We start from the raw sequence: 16,702 nt of genomic DNA, 5'->3' as shown, positions 1-16,702 counted from the left end.
ACGCGTTCGTCACAGGAGACACACACCTGCGGCTTATGTTCCTCCATATGTTATGCCAACTGCGGTTGCACAAGATCTTTCGCCGCAAACAGATTGCCTAAGTCTAAGTCATCAACATGCATTTAAAGTAGCCTTGGTGTTAGGATGACCGCTTTTTTCATTTTTTGAGCAGCATGAAGTTCATTGTAGCCTATAAAATTTGGGGTATGAAAAGAGTCAAGCATTGATTCCATGAATCCTTTTCACCAGATCTATGAAGAAGCCATCCTACAAAGGCTTTTGGAGGATCTGTCAGATCTTCTTTGCCGAAGTGCTAGCTTCCGGTTTGGCGCACTTCTTCTGTTTCCTCGTCGACGTCTCCATACCCAATCTCACTATGGTGGCGGGTTTTCTAGCGGGTGCCTCGGTTTACCTAGCCATCTGGTGCACCTTCACCACCAGCGGGGCCCAGATCAATCCCATGGTCACCCTGGCGGTCGTCCTTACCCGTCGTATATCACCACTCCTTGCTCTCGTCTACTTGGTGGGCGATTTCGTGGGCACCCTGACTGCCATGGGGATCGCGTGGTCCATCTCGCCCTTCAAGGACCAGGAGCCAGGCACCTACGGGATGACGCTTCCTGGGAATGGAGTGAGCGCTCTCGTGGCAACTTTAACAGAGACTGTGTCCACCTTCTTCCTTCTCACAGTCATCCTAGCCTCTTTGGATGAGTTGCGTGCTAGAGAGTGGCGACCGGAGAAAGGAGCCCCCTTCCCCTTAGCTGTCATGTTGGCCCTCATGATTAACGTGGTGCTCACGGTAAGGCTTGAGCATAAATAGTAACCAATCCGTTCCGAATTGTACAAATCATTAGTCTGATGGATACTACCACTAATTATGCTCAAAGCACTAAAAATACAATGTATGGAAATATTTTCTGTAGGTGGTAGGCTGAATTGTCATTTAAACGTTGGGAGGGTTGCTGTTTGTCTTATGGCATACCTAAAATGTTCCTCTGGGATATGATTAAAAGTCGAGCATGGGCTCTGGTAGTAAACTCCACCTTATAATACAACTTACCTCATTTTCCGTTTGTAATTATTGGACGAAATCACAAATTTTTAGGATTACTCGGCGTGCGTCAAGTGAAATATACTCCAGATTTGCTACATCAGCCAAATGACAAACAGTACGCATTATATAACGTGCAAGTATTTCGGTACTAGAATTTGCCATGACGATAGACGTTTTTCTCGTCGCTCACGTCTTTGTAGGTTGAGTTGTTGCATAAAAACCACAAATTTAACACTAGGAGCGTTTTAGTGCAGATAAGATCTCAGTCCGACGATGTCGACAAACTAGGTTCAAATGACCTGCCTGTTGAAGTATTTTTCTTCCAGTTCTTTTGAGAAATAAAGTGTGTGCAGCTAAACTAAAAAGTTACATTATCTGATGTACTAGGAAATATTCTAACCACTTATCCAAAATTTATTAAAATATTCCAAAGGGACAAACTAAAGTTTTTAGACGAATCTGTTCACACAAGCCACGCTTATCGGATGAAGTGGAACACGCAAACCAAGCATAACTGAAAGTGCCTTTGGCAAATACTTGGAACAAATTCCTCTGGTTCTTATCATCACTAATTCCTTACTTTCTCGTGTCTTAGTTGCCTGTATCTGGGGCCAGTATGAATCCCACTAGAAGTCTAGCTGCTGCGATCATCCAGAATAACTTCGACCGGCAATGGGTGAGTGATTCGGTCTTGTATTAGCCCGAGCATAGTAGACGTCATGAATAGGCTCTAAGACCTTTATGACGCCGAGAAATGAACAAAACGTATGCTCATAAAAGGTTGAACATGATTGCAAGACTTCTATGGCTTTCCAGTTGCTGTTGAAAGCGCTTTGTAGATAACCTAAAGGAAGGGCTTGAAAGTTAGAAGCTCCATTGACAAAAGCAGTCATAAAGCATAATACCACATAGATCAACACGAATGACGTTTTGTATTCACAAATGCCCGCTCCTTATTCGATCATGAGCCTGAATTTGTGCAGAATATATGAGTCTTCTTTAATGACATCTCTCGCTAACTTGCTCCGGCAATCCGGCTATAGCTTACTAAGTCGTGTGAAGTTACTGGTTCGACCTCTTGAAATGAGCACATTCCTGATTCATCGAGGTCTTGTCTCGTGCTCTGTAGCTGTTAAAGATGGCACAATCGTATCCTAGGCTCAAATCTCCCAACTTATACGAGGTACCTTCTAGCCCGGAAGCATGCATTCCATCTGATAACACTACTGCAGCCAATATTTCGAGGAAATGGCAGTATTATAGTTCCTAGGAAATTAAATGAGAAAATAATGCTATCTTTGGTAGAGGAGTCAAATTTATGCGATTTTTATCTCTTTAAGATGACTACCGGTTTCTTCAAATCGCACCTCGCGAATACATTGGTTGAGTCGGAAACACTAAGGTTGAGGTAGAGTATTCTTTGTCCGAGGAGAACTGCATTTCTTTAGTTTTGAGGATCAGGAAAATAGGTGAAAATGCAATGGAAATTGATGTCACCGAAGGACAGTGCAACATGCGGGCTGCAGTGATCGAGTGTTGAATTCGTATTGAGTCTGCCCTTTTTAGATTTACGTTGCTGGTCCATCACTGGGAACCGTGTTGGCGTGTGCCTTCTACGAGTTAGTGATTTGTCCCTTTGCCTCGCTCAGGCGAACACGGCACTGTCTTTGCTCGGCAGACTTCAACCGCAAGAGCACATATGCCCAAGAAGACGTGGGTGTCTAACATGGACTCCTCTTAGTTCCCCTTTTTCCTATTTGGCCTTCGTAAGGCTGTTGAAGTATGTAAATCTCTGATCAAATAAAAACCAAAGTGTAGTGGCAAGAACTCGTGCAGAGCATTGGGATAACTACTTTATCTGAGTGAAGAGAGACCTCACTACCACGTTTATCGTACTTGAAGCACTTTGTAAACCGAGGTGGAAATTACTGAACACGGTGGAACAAAATATCTCATTCTAGAAGCGGTTTCCCAGTAAACGCGTTTTACGGATGTGTTAAAAACCTACTCCAGGTGCAATAATGTAATACATTAATCGTTTGTTTAGCTTCCGGTTTTGGTAGTGGATCACCTAGCGGCTCCACTATTGTACCTCCGACAGGCGGACTGGCCTCCAGACCACGCTAGTAGGTTCCAGGCCATTCTGTATGTCAGCGATACATGTAGTGTCCTGGGATTAGGCCTTCATTCATCTTCAGGAAAGTCTAGGGACGCTACACTAGGGCTCTACTCATTCAAAAATTACTTAGACAGGGTACTTTGAATTAAGATCCCTCTACACAGGCAAAAACAATCTTCAAGTGCAGTTACCAATACGAGGAAAGACCAGAAAAAAGTAGGATAATTTCGCAATAAAAATGCGCATCCCGGAGTATAAAGCATTCACTCTAATTCCCAACTTCCTGGCTATTTTGAATGATAATTTCCAGGTGCTATCCCAGCGTCCAATTCAGCTTTTACCCTTCATTTACCTCGTTTGAAATGGACAAGCTAGGTCGCAAAATCTGCCTGTTTTGAAAGGTGAAGAGGGTGTGATCCACCAAATTTATTTGGACATGGAACGGCAATTAAATTGCATATTTTTGGAGTTCGTGGTTTTAGAAGTATATAACGAGTCATTGATATGGGGACTCTGAAGCCTTGGATACTTATCATTGGTACATTTGTAATGAATGAGATAAATTTTCTGCTAGGTCAACACGAGCTGTCCCACAATCTAGAAGAAACTGAAGAGCATAACAGCCCTCCAGAGCTCTGGGGTTTTCATTTTGGAGACGGTAATACATCATGGAATCAGGGAGTGAAATAAACATAATAGCCGAATTTTTCCTAAACGGAGGAGAGTGAGGCGATGTTTAAAAATACCCCCCTCCCCAAGAAATTCATCACTGAGATGCGCTGCGACCTTCCTGTTTCCATGTGCCCTTGCCAGGAATCCATTTCCTTCGTGGTTTGAAAGACCGAAGTAGCAGAATTTTGCCCTTTTAGTGGTTCTTTGATGGAGGACGCATCACTGAAAGCGAAATTTTCGTTTGTCTCCAAAAATAAAAGAAAGCACGTGTAATCTGTATGGAAGGATACCATTAACTTCAATACTTTTAAAATTAGCAGTTTGGGAACATCAAGAATAACCAAAAATGGTGTTGTATTTCTCTTTGTTCGAGACCGTCGGTACTCATGGGCAATAAAATAGCCAAATTAATACAACCAGCTTACAAGATGATTTTTCGAGTAATGTTTATTGTGATATGCCCCATTATTCAACGAACTATTTACTAGAAAATCGACTCGCCGAATAAACTATCTCTGGCCGTTTCAAGCGCAAGGTGCGGTGCCAAAATTGTCAAGTACTTATGCTGATCACCTCAGCCTGGTTATTCCGTGCCTCAACATAATGTTAAGCACTCCAGGGTACCCGATAGACCAACGTAAGATAACAACGAAAGCTGAACCGAGTTTTTGTGCAGAAAAAAAGATAATCGCAAGGATTAAATAGGGTTTCACGGCAAGTTTTCAATTTTGCATCCTTAGTATTTTCAATGCCTCAGTGGGAGCGCGACCTTAAATTTGGGAAATTTGCGGTAGACCTGATAAAGTCTAAACTTTGATGACCTCAAGCCAAGCCTTTTTTATTGGCCAACTCCATTCGAAAGCCCAAGCTGCCACTGCAGGTACATGTTTGAAAACGATAAGCAGAAAATAACATCACTTACTGTTGTGATTGATGCAAGGACTTATTTTGGCATGGGTAGGAATAAATCAACAATAAGGTACACTCATCCCACTGGTATTTCCCCGCCTTCTGTTTAAATATTCTTCTCGATCTTATGCACCACCCTCTGTGGAATGACAGATCGTGGATATTTAGGTTATTGAAAATCCACCCTAAGACTTCCAGGAATCTACAAATTATTTGAATGGGAACACAAATTCCTCGGGAGATTGACAATGAATGTGGTGCCCGCATTGGGCTACTTGAAAACGACAGAACACACGCACTTCATTTGAAGTGCTATCCCCTGCCCAAAATGACCCTGAACCCAAAGTACATGTGGGCAGTTGTTTTGCGCCCTTACGACCGCGACTTCGGTCGGTGCACATTCGTACTTTCTGACAGCAATCTCCATAATCGTGGAAATTTAAGCGATTGTTAGAATTGGGTGAATGAGGCATCACGTGTTGGCAAAAGGTGAGAAATGTTAAGGAGATTTAGCGCGTACACACAGCACAACCAACATTCACATCTAACAAATAAGTGCAGATGTTTTGAGACCACGACCTCCGTCCAAGCGAGAGGTGATCAGAAAGTGGCCAGAATTGCATTATTCTAACTTTTCTCAGGACGAAAAACTGGACATCTAAATCCTCAAAGCAACCGCAGACTAAGAACTAGAGATTTCCTAGGAAAGTACGAGATGCCAACTATGACAAGGTACCTCTTGAAAGTGACAACCATCGTAGGCCGGCCCACCTCAAAAGAGAAGCATGATACCGCTTCCAAGTTAAGCGGCAGGACACCATCAGAGAGCTCTTCATTACGGAATACGAATCATGCGAAACTATTGGCGACTCTTCGTCTACCTAGAATGCGGCCCGACGTTGGGCACAAAAACTTGAGATAGGGCTAGCTTTTTTTTAAAGCCTGCAAGTCTATCGACTTTATCCGATTCAAAGATGTTCTACCAAACTGTGAGATTAAAGTGGTCATTGCCGTGCACGCCACGACACAGAATGCGTAACCCGAACCTAACTCACCCACAAGTCGACAGAAGTATGCAGCCTCGTGAGCCACTAAATCAGTTTACTGTGCAGCAAGATTGAGGACGCCCTACTTATGACAACAGTGAATAATCACAGTCATCAAACGAAATAATCAGGTGGACCTAAGATGTTGAAATTAAGGGTAGAGATGAGTAGATTTAAAAGGTAATTGGCTTCTAACCATGGTAACTTTTCTTACTGACGAGGTCCGTAACCTGAAGCACCTGACGCAATTTTTGGTAAATTAAGGAAGGAGGCCAAAGGGTAAAATCTAGTGATAAAACCCGCATCGAGTAAATTTACCAGGTGAAAGTGATCAATGCATCTGCGTTCCCAATTAGGTAAAGTAATTCTGGAAGAAATCCCGTTTCCGTCTAAACAGAAAATAACCATCTCCTACCATATCAAAAGACAGAATACAATGTCTCTAACCATAAAATTATGTAGATTCCAAAATAAATGTATCAAGAAGTACCAAAAGGAACAGCGTTGCTCGAAGGCCATGACATCTACTTCTGCTCTAAAAGTTCAGCAAGTGCTTTCATACTATGAAGATACTCCAAATCATTGCACCCGCCGATACATCGTTTTCCTATAAAAATTCTAGGCACCTATGATGGTGAATAAAAATACGGTTCTGGACACGCTTACAGTTCTGGCTCCGGTAATGGATTCCAAATAATCCTGAACCTTACTACAATCAGCGCGCGTTCTAATATCGATGATGCGCAAATCACTACATGTAAATGAACTGCCTATATAGGATCGCAAGATTTCAATTGCCTTGACACAGTAAGGGCAATAGCTTTTTGTAAATAACACGACGTGGGCGGACTGTATCTCTTTTTGAACATAAGCAGCAATTTCAGGAGGCCTAAACCATCAAATCGATTTAATGAGATTACGGTGATGAAGATAAAAAGCGCCACATTGCAACCGTGACTCCAAAAATGTGGTTTTTCAACTCAAGGTCGAACTGTAATCATATGGCGTAAACATTGTCAATAATTATTAGCTCTAGTGTCCAAAAGTACGATGAAAAAAGAATCTCATCAAAGTATAGCTGTATATTAAAACGTGCAAACCACGAAAAAGAACTTGAAATCAATGACATGTAAAGTACACCAAGTACATTTGACAGGCTAAAAAGCATAAAACATTGCAAACGCTTCGAACAAAAGCTGCACGCAGACGATATTTGTGTGCAGCTGCGGAATGTTTGCCTTTATTCAGGCGAATATTCTATACACTATGAGAAACAAACATGAGTACATTTCCCCCCTGCTCTTCACGCAGAACCATTTACAGGGTTTAATTGTTTTTTAGATGCATGACTTAATCTGAAAACCAAGCCAAGGTTTGCTTAATACACTGACAATGAATAAAGACTTGAGTAGGACTAAAATAATGAACTCCTGAAACGTAAAAGATTACATAGACAGAAAATTTGCCAAGTTTAAAAATTTTTAGCAAGCTTAAGGAAAGCCTTTTTGACTCGTTCACGCAAAATCTACAGTTTCAGAATTACTACCTTTTTTATTCTGACATGCATTACTTAACGCAAGCATTGCAAGAATTCCTCTGTAATTAAACGCTATTGCTTGCTCTAAATTGGTATGAACGCTGGTTTGCATTCCTATCCCCTAGGAATCCTCACTATGCCGTCCCCCTTAAAATGTGTTTAAGCACATAGGCAATTAAAGCGGCTGGATTGCTTTCGCGAGTCATCGTGCTCATTGGCTCGAAATGCCTCGGGATCGTTCACGCAGTCCCCTGTCCCGTAAGTTTATGTAAATCAAATAGCCATCAATATGAAGGACGGCGACGCTCTAGATCGCGTTCTCGTGAGAGATACAGAGAAAGGCATGATCGGGAGTCAGATAGACGGAGACGGGATGGTGATCGTTATAGGCGGGACCATACCCCGGAAAAGAGAAAAGAACGCAGACACGGGCATTTTTCAGATGAGCACCGCGTAAAAGAGTCAAAGGGCGGGAAATCGTGGAGAGACAGTCGATCACGAACTCCAGATCAGATTGAAAATGTGTAAGCGTAACTATTCAGTCACTTATTCGCAAGTATAGCTCAAACGATGCAGCAGCCGAAGAAAAAGAAAGTGAGTTCGAGTGAGTTTTACTTTACCCGATACAGCAAAGGCCCCACAAACAGAGGGAGAAATGGAGATGATGAAAACGTTGGGCTTCTTCAGTTTTGATTCAACTAAGGGAAAACATGTGAAAGGCAATAACGTCTATGTTGCAAATATACAGAAGAAACGAAAGTATCGGCAATACATGAATCGGCGTGGTGGATTCAATCGAAAACTGGACCCGATCACCTAATTCAGTATGCTGACCGAGACTGTTTTATGTTGGGGTTGATTTCAAAGTGCAGGCGCTGTATGCGACAATTGTCTATGTATAAAACTCGACTTTGTATTTACAGTACTACTTCTACCCAATTTTACTTTTAAATGTTATCATTCACTCGAGTTGAGAACTCCATTGATGCAAAAAATTCCAAGTCGTAATGATTATACTGATGCTATTCTAGTCTAACTCAGGTAATGTGTCCGCCTCGTTAAAGCATTTATACCATAAATGTTATTCATTAATCAGTCCTGTCTTCAGAAAACAAAGAACTGAAGTATTTAGTATGAAAATGCAATTTTGGCAAAAATCAAAAAAACAACTAATTTACAAATCTTCTTGCGCATCGCTCCACTTTTCTGTCGACTTGGGTACATCTATATTCGGCATCGTAACGTCCGAACTTATATCCTACAATAGAATTAAATATTAGTACAGGTGCAGAGACTTTTACCTTTTTCTGGAGTTCTTGTTTTGGTTTCATCCCCTGTGGATATACTGATAAACTGCTATCATAGTTCAGATCGCATTGTGCCATCTGTGTATCAGTCTACAATGAGAAAATTGAGCTGGAATTTCGTCCCACTTTACCTCAGGACCCTGCGATGAGTTTGAGCTGCCAAGTTCAGGTCTATTTTCACTCACTTTGAGGGATGTGGTTCCCCTGCTTTCCTGAAAATCGGAATACAGACTTCAGAGCAGTGGCGAAAGTAATGAGTACCTCTGCTTGATTAAGTATGGCAGGTTCGCCTTGATATGTTGGAAGTGGACATGGCCTGTTGGGTGGACACTCATTCGCTGTTTTATGTTGCACACGCTGTTCGTATTCACAGATAAAATTGCTGGCTTCTTCCAACTTCTCCTCAAAGTGCGCGTCTGAGAGATGTCCAGCCTTCCAATCCTCGAAACGCGTCTAAAAATTCAGATTCAAGTGCTTTGTACTCATAGAAGTTAAAAGTACGAGTGGAGTAGTCGGTGCAAACTTACTGTGAATTGGATGTATGCAACCTGAAGACGCGAGAGTTTGTCGCATTCTGGATGAAAGGCGGCAAACTTGTCCAAGAGGAGCCTACTTAGCTCTTCTGACTTCACAGGTGCGGATTCACACTTCGGTGGTGGTAAAGGTAATTGAGGACCGATAAATTCCGTCGATAATTCTGGGGTACGCTGTACCACTTCCATAGGTTCGTTGTCTATGGCTGCCTGTGACGACCGTTTCGAATCTAAGGACTCATTTTCTGAAGAAGAGTTGCTATAGGCGATGTACTCTGAAAGGAATTCCACAGGTGCATCTAGAAGGCTCGTCCTTCCTGCATTTGCACGCATGAAGGCGCGCTTAATGCGACGACGTTTTCTAGCATTACCCTCGGGCAGTATAAGAATCGGAGCCTCCTTTTCCTCTACCTTCTTCAGGTCTGATTGGTCATTCTTGTGTTGCAGATAGGTCTTATATTCGTCGAGATAGGACTGGTACTCATCTGGGATGTTCCATGTCGTTTCTTTGGTTACAAAGTTGTAGTAAAAGGGGAGATTAGACTTTGAGTCGACTTGGACGATCCAATTGGTCTTCGGTGCTGTAATTAAAATATTCAGTCGGCAAAGAGCATGATGACATTTTGGTAGACGCCAAATGGTACGTGCAATTACAGCTGTTATTCAAAGGCATGGAGAACTAAATAAAAGAACGTTATACAATATCTCTAAATCTGACCTATTACTAAGGAAAAAGTGCACCGATTCTGGTGGAGAGATTAATGGCGCTTGAGCAATACAAATAGATGACAAGTTTACCGTTATCTTGTTCTTTAACACCATTAAACGTGATGGCGTCAACTTCCTATAAAGACCATTAGTGATGTTATAGTCATCACATACAGCAAAAAAGTTCTCAACTTCGTCATTCAAGTTTCTTGGCATAGCCTCAAAGTTTGCACACGGCTTCTAAGCTGTTGGGAGTTCGTGTCAAGCGGTTAATCATGAAGCAGGTTAAAAAAGTTGCAGAGTGCATTTGGGTTGGGTTTACATAGTAGTGACCCAGAATGATAAATGTAATACTGGTACATGGTTTCAACAAATAAACTGCTGACAACCATAGGATGGAAAAGTAGGCTGCATAAAATGACTAAATATAACGAAACAAATGAAACCAGGTAAGAGTTGAAAACGATTGGTAGGACTGTATTTTATTTGCATATACTGTGCATACTTTAAAAGTTGCCATGACTAGCAAAAATGTAGTTATCTTAGCTCGAAATTCTATTAAGACGAGCAAAATATGCTAGAGAAAGAAATACTACGGCGTTTAGTATTTATTTAACAGTGTAGCCAACTGGACATTCAATTTAGTCTTAGCAGCTCGTACTTTCAACTGACGACGTTTTTGAGATGGTCATTTTAGAAACCCGCGGTTTTTCTGCATGCTGGAAATCAACACTTTGGGCCTCTGTCATCGCATCTTCGCCGGATGATGTGGTCTCCGAGTCATGTCTATCGTAATACCATAGTGGTTTATCCCTCGGCATTAGCGAGGTGCGACTTTTGTACTTTGAATTAGCCCCCTTGTACCTCTCCGAGTGGGCCGGACTTTTAGGCCACGCCAATAGTCCAGACACCTTCTCTGTGCTGAATATATATTTTGCCCGGGTATTTGGTCTTCTTTCGTCTTCAGGGAGTCCCAGGACGCTACACTATAGCCCAATAACCTACTGCAATTAAAATTTGTCTTCTAGCAACGATTACTTTTTCCATCGTCTTTGAAGAATTCTTGAGGCTCTGTGGTATTATCACCGGCATACTTTATTGAGATTCCCTATCATTTTGTGCGCACTCTTAGTAACAGGGTTTTTCTTCTAAACCATTTATTTTACTTAAAAAATTTTTAAACATAGCCTATAAATACTATTTAATCCAGGTTCAAATTTTTAGACGGTCTGATTTATACTCTGTTGGGGATCAATCAGTAACTTTTTTACTGGTATTTGCTAACCGAAAATACTTTTGGGTCTAAGCGGATACTTTAATATTGATTTTAATATGTTGCCATATAGACATATTTTGTATTAGGCCTTTTTAAACCGACACAAGTCCCTTGTTTTTTTGTTTGGATATGCTTTTTAACACATTGACCCAAATCTACTTACAAGGTCGATTTTGCGTATAAGTGGGTTTTTTTCCTGTCGTGCTCCACTGCAGCATATTATTACAAACATATTTTGAAGGAATTTCACCACCTCTTTTTTGGTTGGGCCTCTTTGGTTTTATCCATAATTGGTGTTTTCCCCCCTTTTTATTAATATTGCCTACCTTGTTCAGGTCCCTATTACTTACCGGTGTTCACCATGCAATTGCGTTGCGGAATTTCACTTGATAAATGGTGCCCATATAAGTTGGTTCTCAAGCGACTCCCTTGGCATTTGATGTTTCTCTCACTTATGCGAATTTATAAAAACTCGGATTCAGTATGCATTTAATTAAAATTACTAACGCTTTTTAGGTTTGTTTGGTGTTGTTCTAAACTTAGATTTAAGGTGCCCTTTTAATTTCCATGTAGGTTTATTTGTCCTCCATTTCTAAGTATTGTCTTTTTTGCAATTCTAAATGGATCATGCATTTGCAGAAGTTAAGCGTTCACGTCTTTTTACCTCAGATTATAATGTCAAGTCTGTTCTTCAGGAAAAAGTGAATCAAAAAATTTTGATGCGCCTGTGAATAGTCTTGGAATGTTTTTCTAGTAGCTTTAGATTGTCTTCTGTTTTCTTGATGTCTTACACTTCCATTTTGGCTTGTAAATGAAGGTTAACTCCCCAACCACTTTACAGCTTCAAAGGCGTTATTCACTCATCCCAATCAGCCATCGGTCATGAACACTGGTGAAAAAGCCATCGCAATAAAGCAGAATTGGAGGGGTCAATACGTCAATCCGTGGAATTCGTGGAGGGAGAAACGGATGAAAGCAGCTTATTACCTTCTCACCAACAAACCCTCAGAGGACGTCTGGCCGTTGCCCAGCAACGCGCAGCTGGACACAAATCTCCCGGTAGTCAAGCCCGTTTTTGGCCCCCCGTTTACTGACTTTGACTCCGACTGCGGAGTGCGTCTTACTTGGCTCGGCCATGCCTCTGTCCTCCTTTACCTGGATGGGGTCAACATCCTCTGCGATCCCATTTTTAGCTCACGATGCGTTGTCGTCGGACCCAAACGCTATCGCCCCATGCCCTGTAAGGTAAAGTTTCTTCTTCCCTGATCTCACCCCTCCCTCACGAAAGGTTGAAGATCTTCCCCAACTTCATGCTGTGGTCATCTCCCACAACCATTTTGACCACTTGGACCTTCCAACTGTCAGGAAGTTAAGTCGATGCTTTCCTGATACTGTTTGGTGCATCCCCACCGGCTGCGCAGATCTAATCGCCTCGACGATTAACCGTGGAAAGGGAAAGCGTCGTCCACGTATCTGGGAGGCAGTGTGGTGGGACGAGAGAACGCTCAGTGACAGTGAGGTTCGGCTTATCTACACTCCTGCGCAGCACTGGTCGGGCCGTAATATCTTTTTCGATAACGATAGAGTGAGTTGGGGGAGTCAGAATTAATCTTTTTAAAGTAAGTTGATTACCTTTTGTCACTTTAACTCCAGAGTCTGTGGGGCAGCTGGACTTTTGTCGGACCAACGCATCGCGCTTGGTTTGGCGGTGATACTGGATACTGTGAGGCCTTCCGAGACATTGGAGAGAAATATGGTCCGATTGATGTTGCTGCCATTCCCATTGGTGCCTACACTCCACGGTGAGTGCGAATTCAACATGATGACCAATGATTCTCTTGTCTCTTTTATCCCCTAAAACTAACTTGTGCATATCGGGTCGAATCAGAAGACTTGTGAATACAATGTTAACAAGAAATGTCTGTTGTGGAATTCGATAACCATGCTCAGTGAGAAATATCTTGTTAAATGCTTTTTCTCAGTTAACTGATGTCCCGCTTCCCTTTTTATTTTGTGGATTTAAACAGATTCTTACAATTCTTTCATCCTACTTAAAATCTTGCATTTCAACTAAAAAGTCAATCATACTCAACAAATGTAACACAGAGAGGAATTCGTCTTTCACAAAGATAAAGCAGATTTTTCTTGGATGTAAATACCGCACATACTTGCTCCAGAAGGCTCGATTTTTTTCTGCTTGCGCTTGTAAATTTCTCTGTGTAGTGGATTTGGAATTCTATCGAACTGATCAAAGTAGATGCCTAATGCCGTTTCAGTTTGCCTCCTAATGGGTCCGTGCTTGACCTCATTCTCAGTAGACCCTAATTCCTCCTCTCCTGTGGATATTGAGTTCATCATAGTTTTAAGCATACTTAGTCATTTAAGGTAGTTTTGTGCTGCCTTCCAATGGACTAACGTTAGGATTTTAATTTCCAATAGACAATGGCATAGAAGCTCCCACATTTTATGCTTCCGTAGTGTGGAGTGAAATTAGTTTGTTTAAAGCAGGCATTCACGGCCTTTTTGTGTTACCTTCAAGTTAACTAATGCAAGGAAGCATAATTTTTGAAGGATAAGGGATTTTAAGTTTGACTAGTCCACGATCCCGCGGTATGGAATGTGTTTTAGTCGATCTAGGTGGAATTATGATATCTTTGCGTTGTCCTTCCAGCGACCTAATGCGCTCTCAGCACGTAAACCCACAGGAAGCTGTGCAAATCCACCGTGACATTCATGCCACCCACTCTGTCGGTGTGCATTGGGGCACTTTTCACATTGGTCGGGAGGTGAGCTCCTTGTACTCTACCTTTTTCCCTTTTTCAGTACAAAGAGTGCTTAGCAAAACCTCATGCTGCTCATTCTCTTTCAAATTGCAACCTCATTTACTCAATGCACTTGGTCAAACACAATTTTGCGGGCGTGATCTACAGAAATCCGTGATATTCTGTCATTATTTGTCGAAATTTGAGGTTGCTAATGTTCTTCATCTGCACAAATGCAAAGTACATCTGACTTAATTCAAAGTTTCGAGGTTATAAAAGAAAAGGATGAATTTTAAGGTGTGAGAACCGTGTCTATTGTAGGCAGCTTTTCTGCTACATCTGTGCACCTATCTCAGCGCTCGTTCACTCCAAAATGCAAGTGTTCGTGGGTGAATATGTTCATCATCCCCACAGAAGGAACCATTTCTTGCGCAATTTCGTCACATGGCAGGTAATACCTCGACCACGGGCTGTCCGCGGTGCTGAATTACTTCTCTGCTGTGAGCCAGAATTGTCACTGACAGGCGTATGGCTGCTTATCTATGAAACTTTCACCCAACTTAAGTATTTTAATATGGCGCAATACTCCACAGTGGCTCTATGCTTTCGTCAATCGCATCCTATTGCATGCAAGCACGAAATGCTACTGTTGCCTGCTATCGTAGTTAATGGTGTGTGGACCAAATCAAGCACGACGGGACACACTTGCCACTTACTACTGTGTTTAGCGTCGCCACGGCGGCATTCTGTCTTGTCGTAAACCTGCAGATTTGAAAGTTCTGAACTAACTTGGGCGCATTTCCGCAGACGGGTTGGTTGGACTCGATCCTCACTCGTGCACACCTTTGAATGTACATGGTTCGTGGGCTATTCTGTTGCTAAAATATGCCTAAAATTGCGTGAAATTGTCGCGATTGCAAATAATTTAATTAATAATTTGCACACCTGTGCCACCACTTTTTTTCGCTCGATGCAAGTCGTAAAAGTGAGACCAAGCGAAGTTTCCCCTTTTCAACCTGCGTGGTTTTTCCCTTCTTAACCCATAGATCCATTTGCCCCGTGATCCATGTGGACAGGGCAAGCTAGCACCGTGGGATTTCACATTGGTACATTTCCTCTGATCCATTCCTGAAGTAAGGAATACTGCTATATTAAAAACTCTAGGATGTAGTGAGAGTTGGACCCAAAGTGCACCTGATGTCTACTCTCGAATGAGGAAGTAGCTGACATTATCGAAGTAGTTTTTCTAGTGGCTTTTTAGGTATAAGATTGTTGCGCAATCAATCTTTCGTGGTGAATCTTCACTTGTTGTGTGAGTCTCGATGGAAATTTTCTTCTCGCTCCTCTTGTTATATCGTCGCGCAACTCGAAAATGACTCGTCTCTACGGCTTCATTACACATATGTTTTCCGAATTACTTTGCGATCTTTTTTTGCTTTCCATTCACAACATTCCTTAATGCTATTGGTGTGATAAGGACTATGCCTATAATTAAACCTCGAGCTCCTAAATATACCTGCATGATTCGGGTACTACATATTACTGACTCTCTTCAGTATGGAGTTGTGTAATCTCATTTCTTCGCAGCTCTACATGCAGCCAAAAGCTGATTTGAAGGTGGCACTTGATGCAGCCGGACTAACAAAAGCGGACTTCAGAACCCTTCACCACGGGCAATCTTTGTGCTATCGAAGGGTTCCCACTGAAACCCTAATCGTGGAGTAGTCCCCAAGTTCTTTTTATCCCGGCAGATGAAAATTTTCACATTTTTATGGCCATTAACTTTTTTCCTTTTGCTCGGCTAATAAGTGTTGGAATAAACATATTAAAAGATACGTGAACACTGAATCCAACGGTTATTCCGTTGTTATAAATTTACTAGTGTACGTATTTGTACACCAGATTTTGAGCCACAAAAGGATAGTTGTGATTATGCCACCAAAATGGGCATGTGAATGCCCCTCATCTGGAGGTAACTAGACCATAATTAAACAGTAAAACGTATGGACTGTGGTGGTAGCTTTTTCTCTGGCACTCTGGTAGAGAGCGTCCTAGTGGGACGAATGTATGATGGCAAAAGGGGAGGAGGGAAGGAGCGTCAGTCTACAACAAGCATTTTTAACAATCCCAAACTGTTTCAGGACCCTTATTTAGTACATTTGGGCAACAGCTGGATAAGACTGTGCTCTTCTGAAGTTTCAACCCTCTCACTCTACATATCATCATTCTATTAGTGCAGATTAATAAGTGTGTAACTCTTTTCACTTTAAGGATTGTGATCAAAGTAACCTCGTGTGCAACAACCAATACTGCTTTTTCCGTTAAAAACATGAACAAATAATTAAATAGAATGAATAATTGATAAGCTGGAGGGATTAGCATCATCGGTTCTTTGAAAAAAGGAACGGAAATGAGAAATTTAGAAGTGAATTATCAACCGCCTGAAGGAGGCTGCAACCGTGAGTTGAGTCCTGCCCCCTTTCCTTGGCTTGGACCAATGGGAGGGTCGAACGCCACAACCAAAAATAGCCTGTCCACGTGGCAGGCCCCGCGCTTCCCTTCCCAATGGCGTGGGTGGGTCTTGGGCCAACAAAGGCAGGCTGGGTAAAAAGAAGCGTCGGTTTTCTCGCAGGTAAAGTGGTACAGGAAGGAACCAAACCATCAAGACTATAATGGGTGTGACGAGTGCTGGTTGGTATGATTCACTGTCCCAAACACTGAAAAACCATTACTTTTGAAAACGCCGCGGAATTAGCATATGTGCGAAACTAGAGCCGGG

At 42.1% G+C, this 16,702-nt stretch overlaps 5 protein-coding genes across 5 annotated transcripts; 3 read left to right on the top strand and 2 right to left on the bottom strand. All coding sequences in view use genetic code 11, as the record gives it.

The window, feature by feature from the left end:
• Window positions 1-253: 253 nt before the first annotated feature.
• Window positions 254-2,779, top strand: EGR_04157 (Aquaporin-4; the record flags this gene model as incomplete). The annotated part of the gene is made up of 3 exons (XM_024493406.1): window positions 254-799; window positions 1,650-1,730; window positions 2,621-2,779. The coding sequence occupies 3 exons, from the start codon at window positions 254-256 to the stop codon at window positions 2,777-2,779; spliced, it is 786 nt and encodes a 261-aa protein (XP_024352107.1).
• Window positions 2,780-3,705: 926 nt separating this feature from the next.
• On the bottom strand, window positions 3,706-6,746 carry EGR_04156 (Glutaredoxin-1; the record flags this gene model as incomplete). Its single annotated transcript, XM_024493405.1, has 4 exons — window positions 3,706-3,883; window positions 6,329-6,426; window positions 6,467-6,689; window positions 6,721-6,746. The coding sequence occupies 4 exons, from the start codon at window positions 6,744-6,746 to the stop codon at window positions 3,706-3,708; spliced, it is 525 nt and encodes a 174-aa protein (XP_024352106.1).
• An 815-nt stretch (window positions 6,747-7,561) lies between these two features.
• EGR_04155 (U4/U6.U5 small nuclear ribonucleoprotein) lies at window positions 7,562-8,157 on the top strand (the record flags this gene model as incomplete). Its single annotated transcript, XM_024493404.1, has 4 exons — window positions 7,562-7,595; window positions 7,633-7,861; window positions 7,900-7,931; window positions 7,967-8,157. 4 exons carry the CDS (start codon window positions 7,562-7,564, stop codon window positions 8,155-8,157), a joined length of 486 nt encoding a protein of 161 aa, XP_024352105.1.
• Window positions 8,158-8,511: 354 nt separating this feature from the next.
• Window positions 8,512-10,101, bottom strand: EGR_04154 (hypothetical protein; the record flags this gene model as incomplete). Its single annotated transcript, XM_024493403.1, is given in 7 exon segments — window positions 8,512-8,595; window positions 8,639-8,734; window positions 8,776-8,856; window positions 8,873-9,097; window positions 9,172-9,758; window positions 9,976-10,021; window positions 10,060-10,101. The coding sequence occupies 7 exon segments, from the start codon at window positions 10,099-10,101 to the stop codon at window positions 8,512-8,514; spliced, it is 1,161 nt and encodes a 386-aa protein (XP_024352104.1).
• A 1,942-nt stretch (window positions 10,102-12,043) lies between these two features.
• Window positions 12,044-14,101, top strand: EGR_04153 (N-acyl-phosphatidylethanolamine-hydrolyzing phospholipase D; the record flags this gene model as incomplete). The annotated part of the gene is made up of 5 exons (XM_024493402.1): window positions 12,044-12,406; window positions 12,450-12,746; window positions 12,815-12,963; window positions 13,833-13,947; window positions 13,985-14,101. The coding sequence occupies 5 exons, from the start codon at window positions 12,044-12,046 to the stop codon at window positions 14,099-14,101; spliced, it is 1,041 nt and encodes a 346-aa protein (XP_024352103.1).
• Between the last annotated feature and the right edge of the window lie 2,601 nt (window positions 14,102-16,702).

This window comes from Echinococcus granulosus (assembly GCF_000524195.1).
Source record: "Echinococcus granulosus chromosome Unknown EG_S00025, whole genome shotgun sequence".
Taxonomy (NCBI): Eukaryota; Metazoa; Platyhelminthes; class Cestoda; order Cyclophyllidea; family Taeniidae; genus Echinococcus; species Echinococcus granulosus.
Note: the sequence above shows the minus strand (reverse complement) of the source record. Positions and strands in the feature narration are given on the sequence as shown.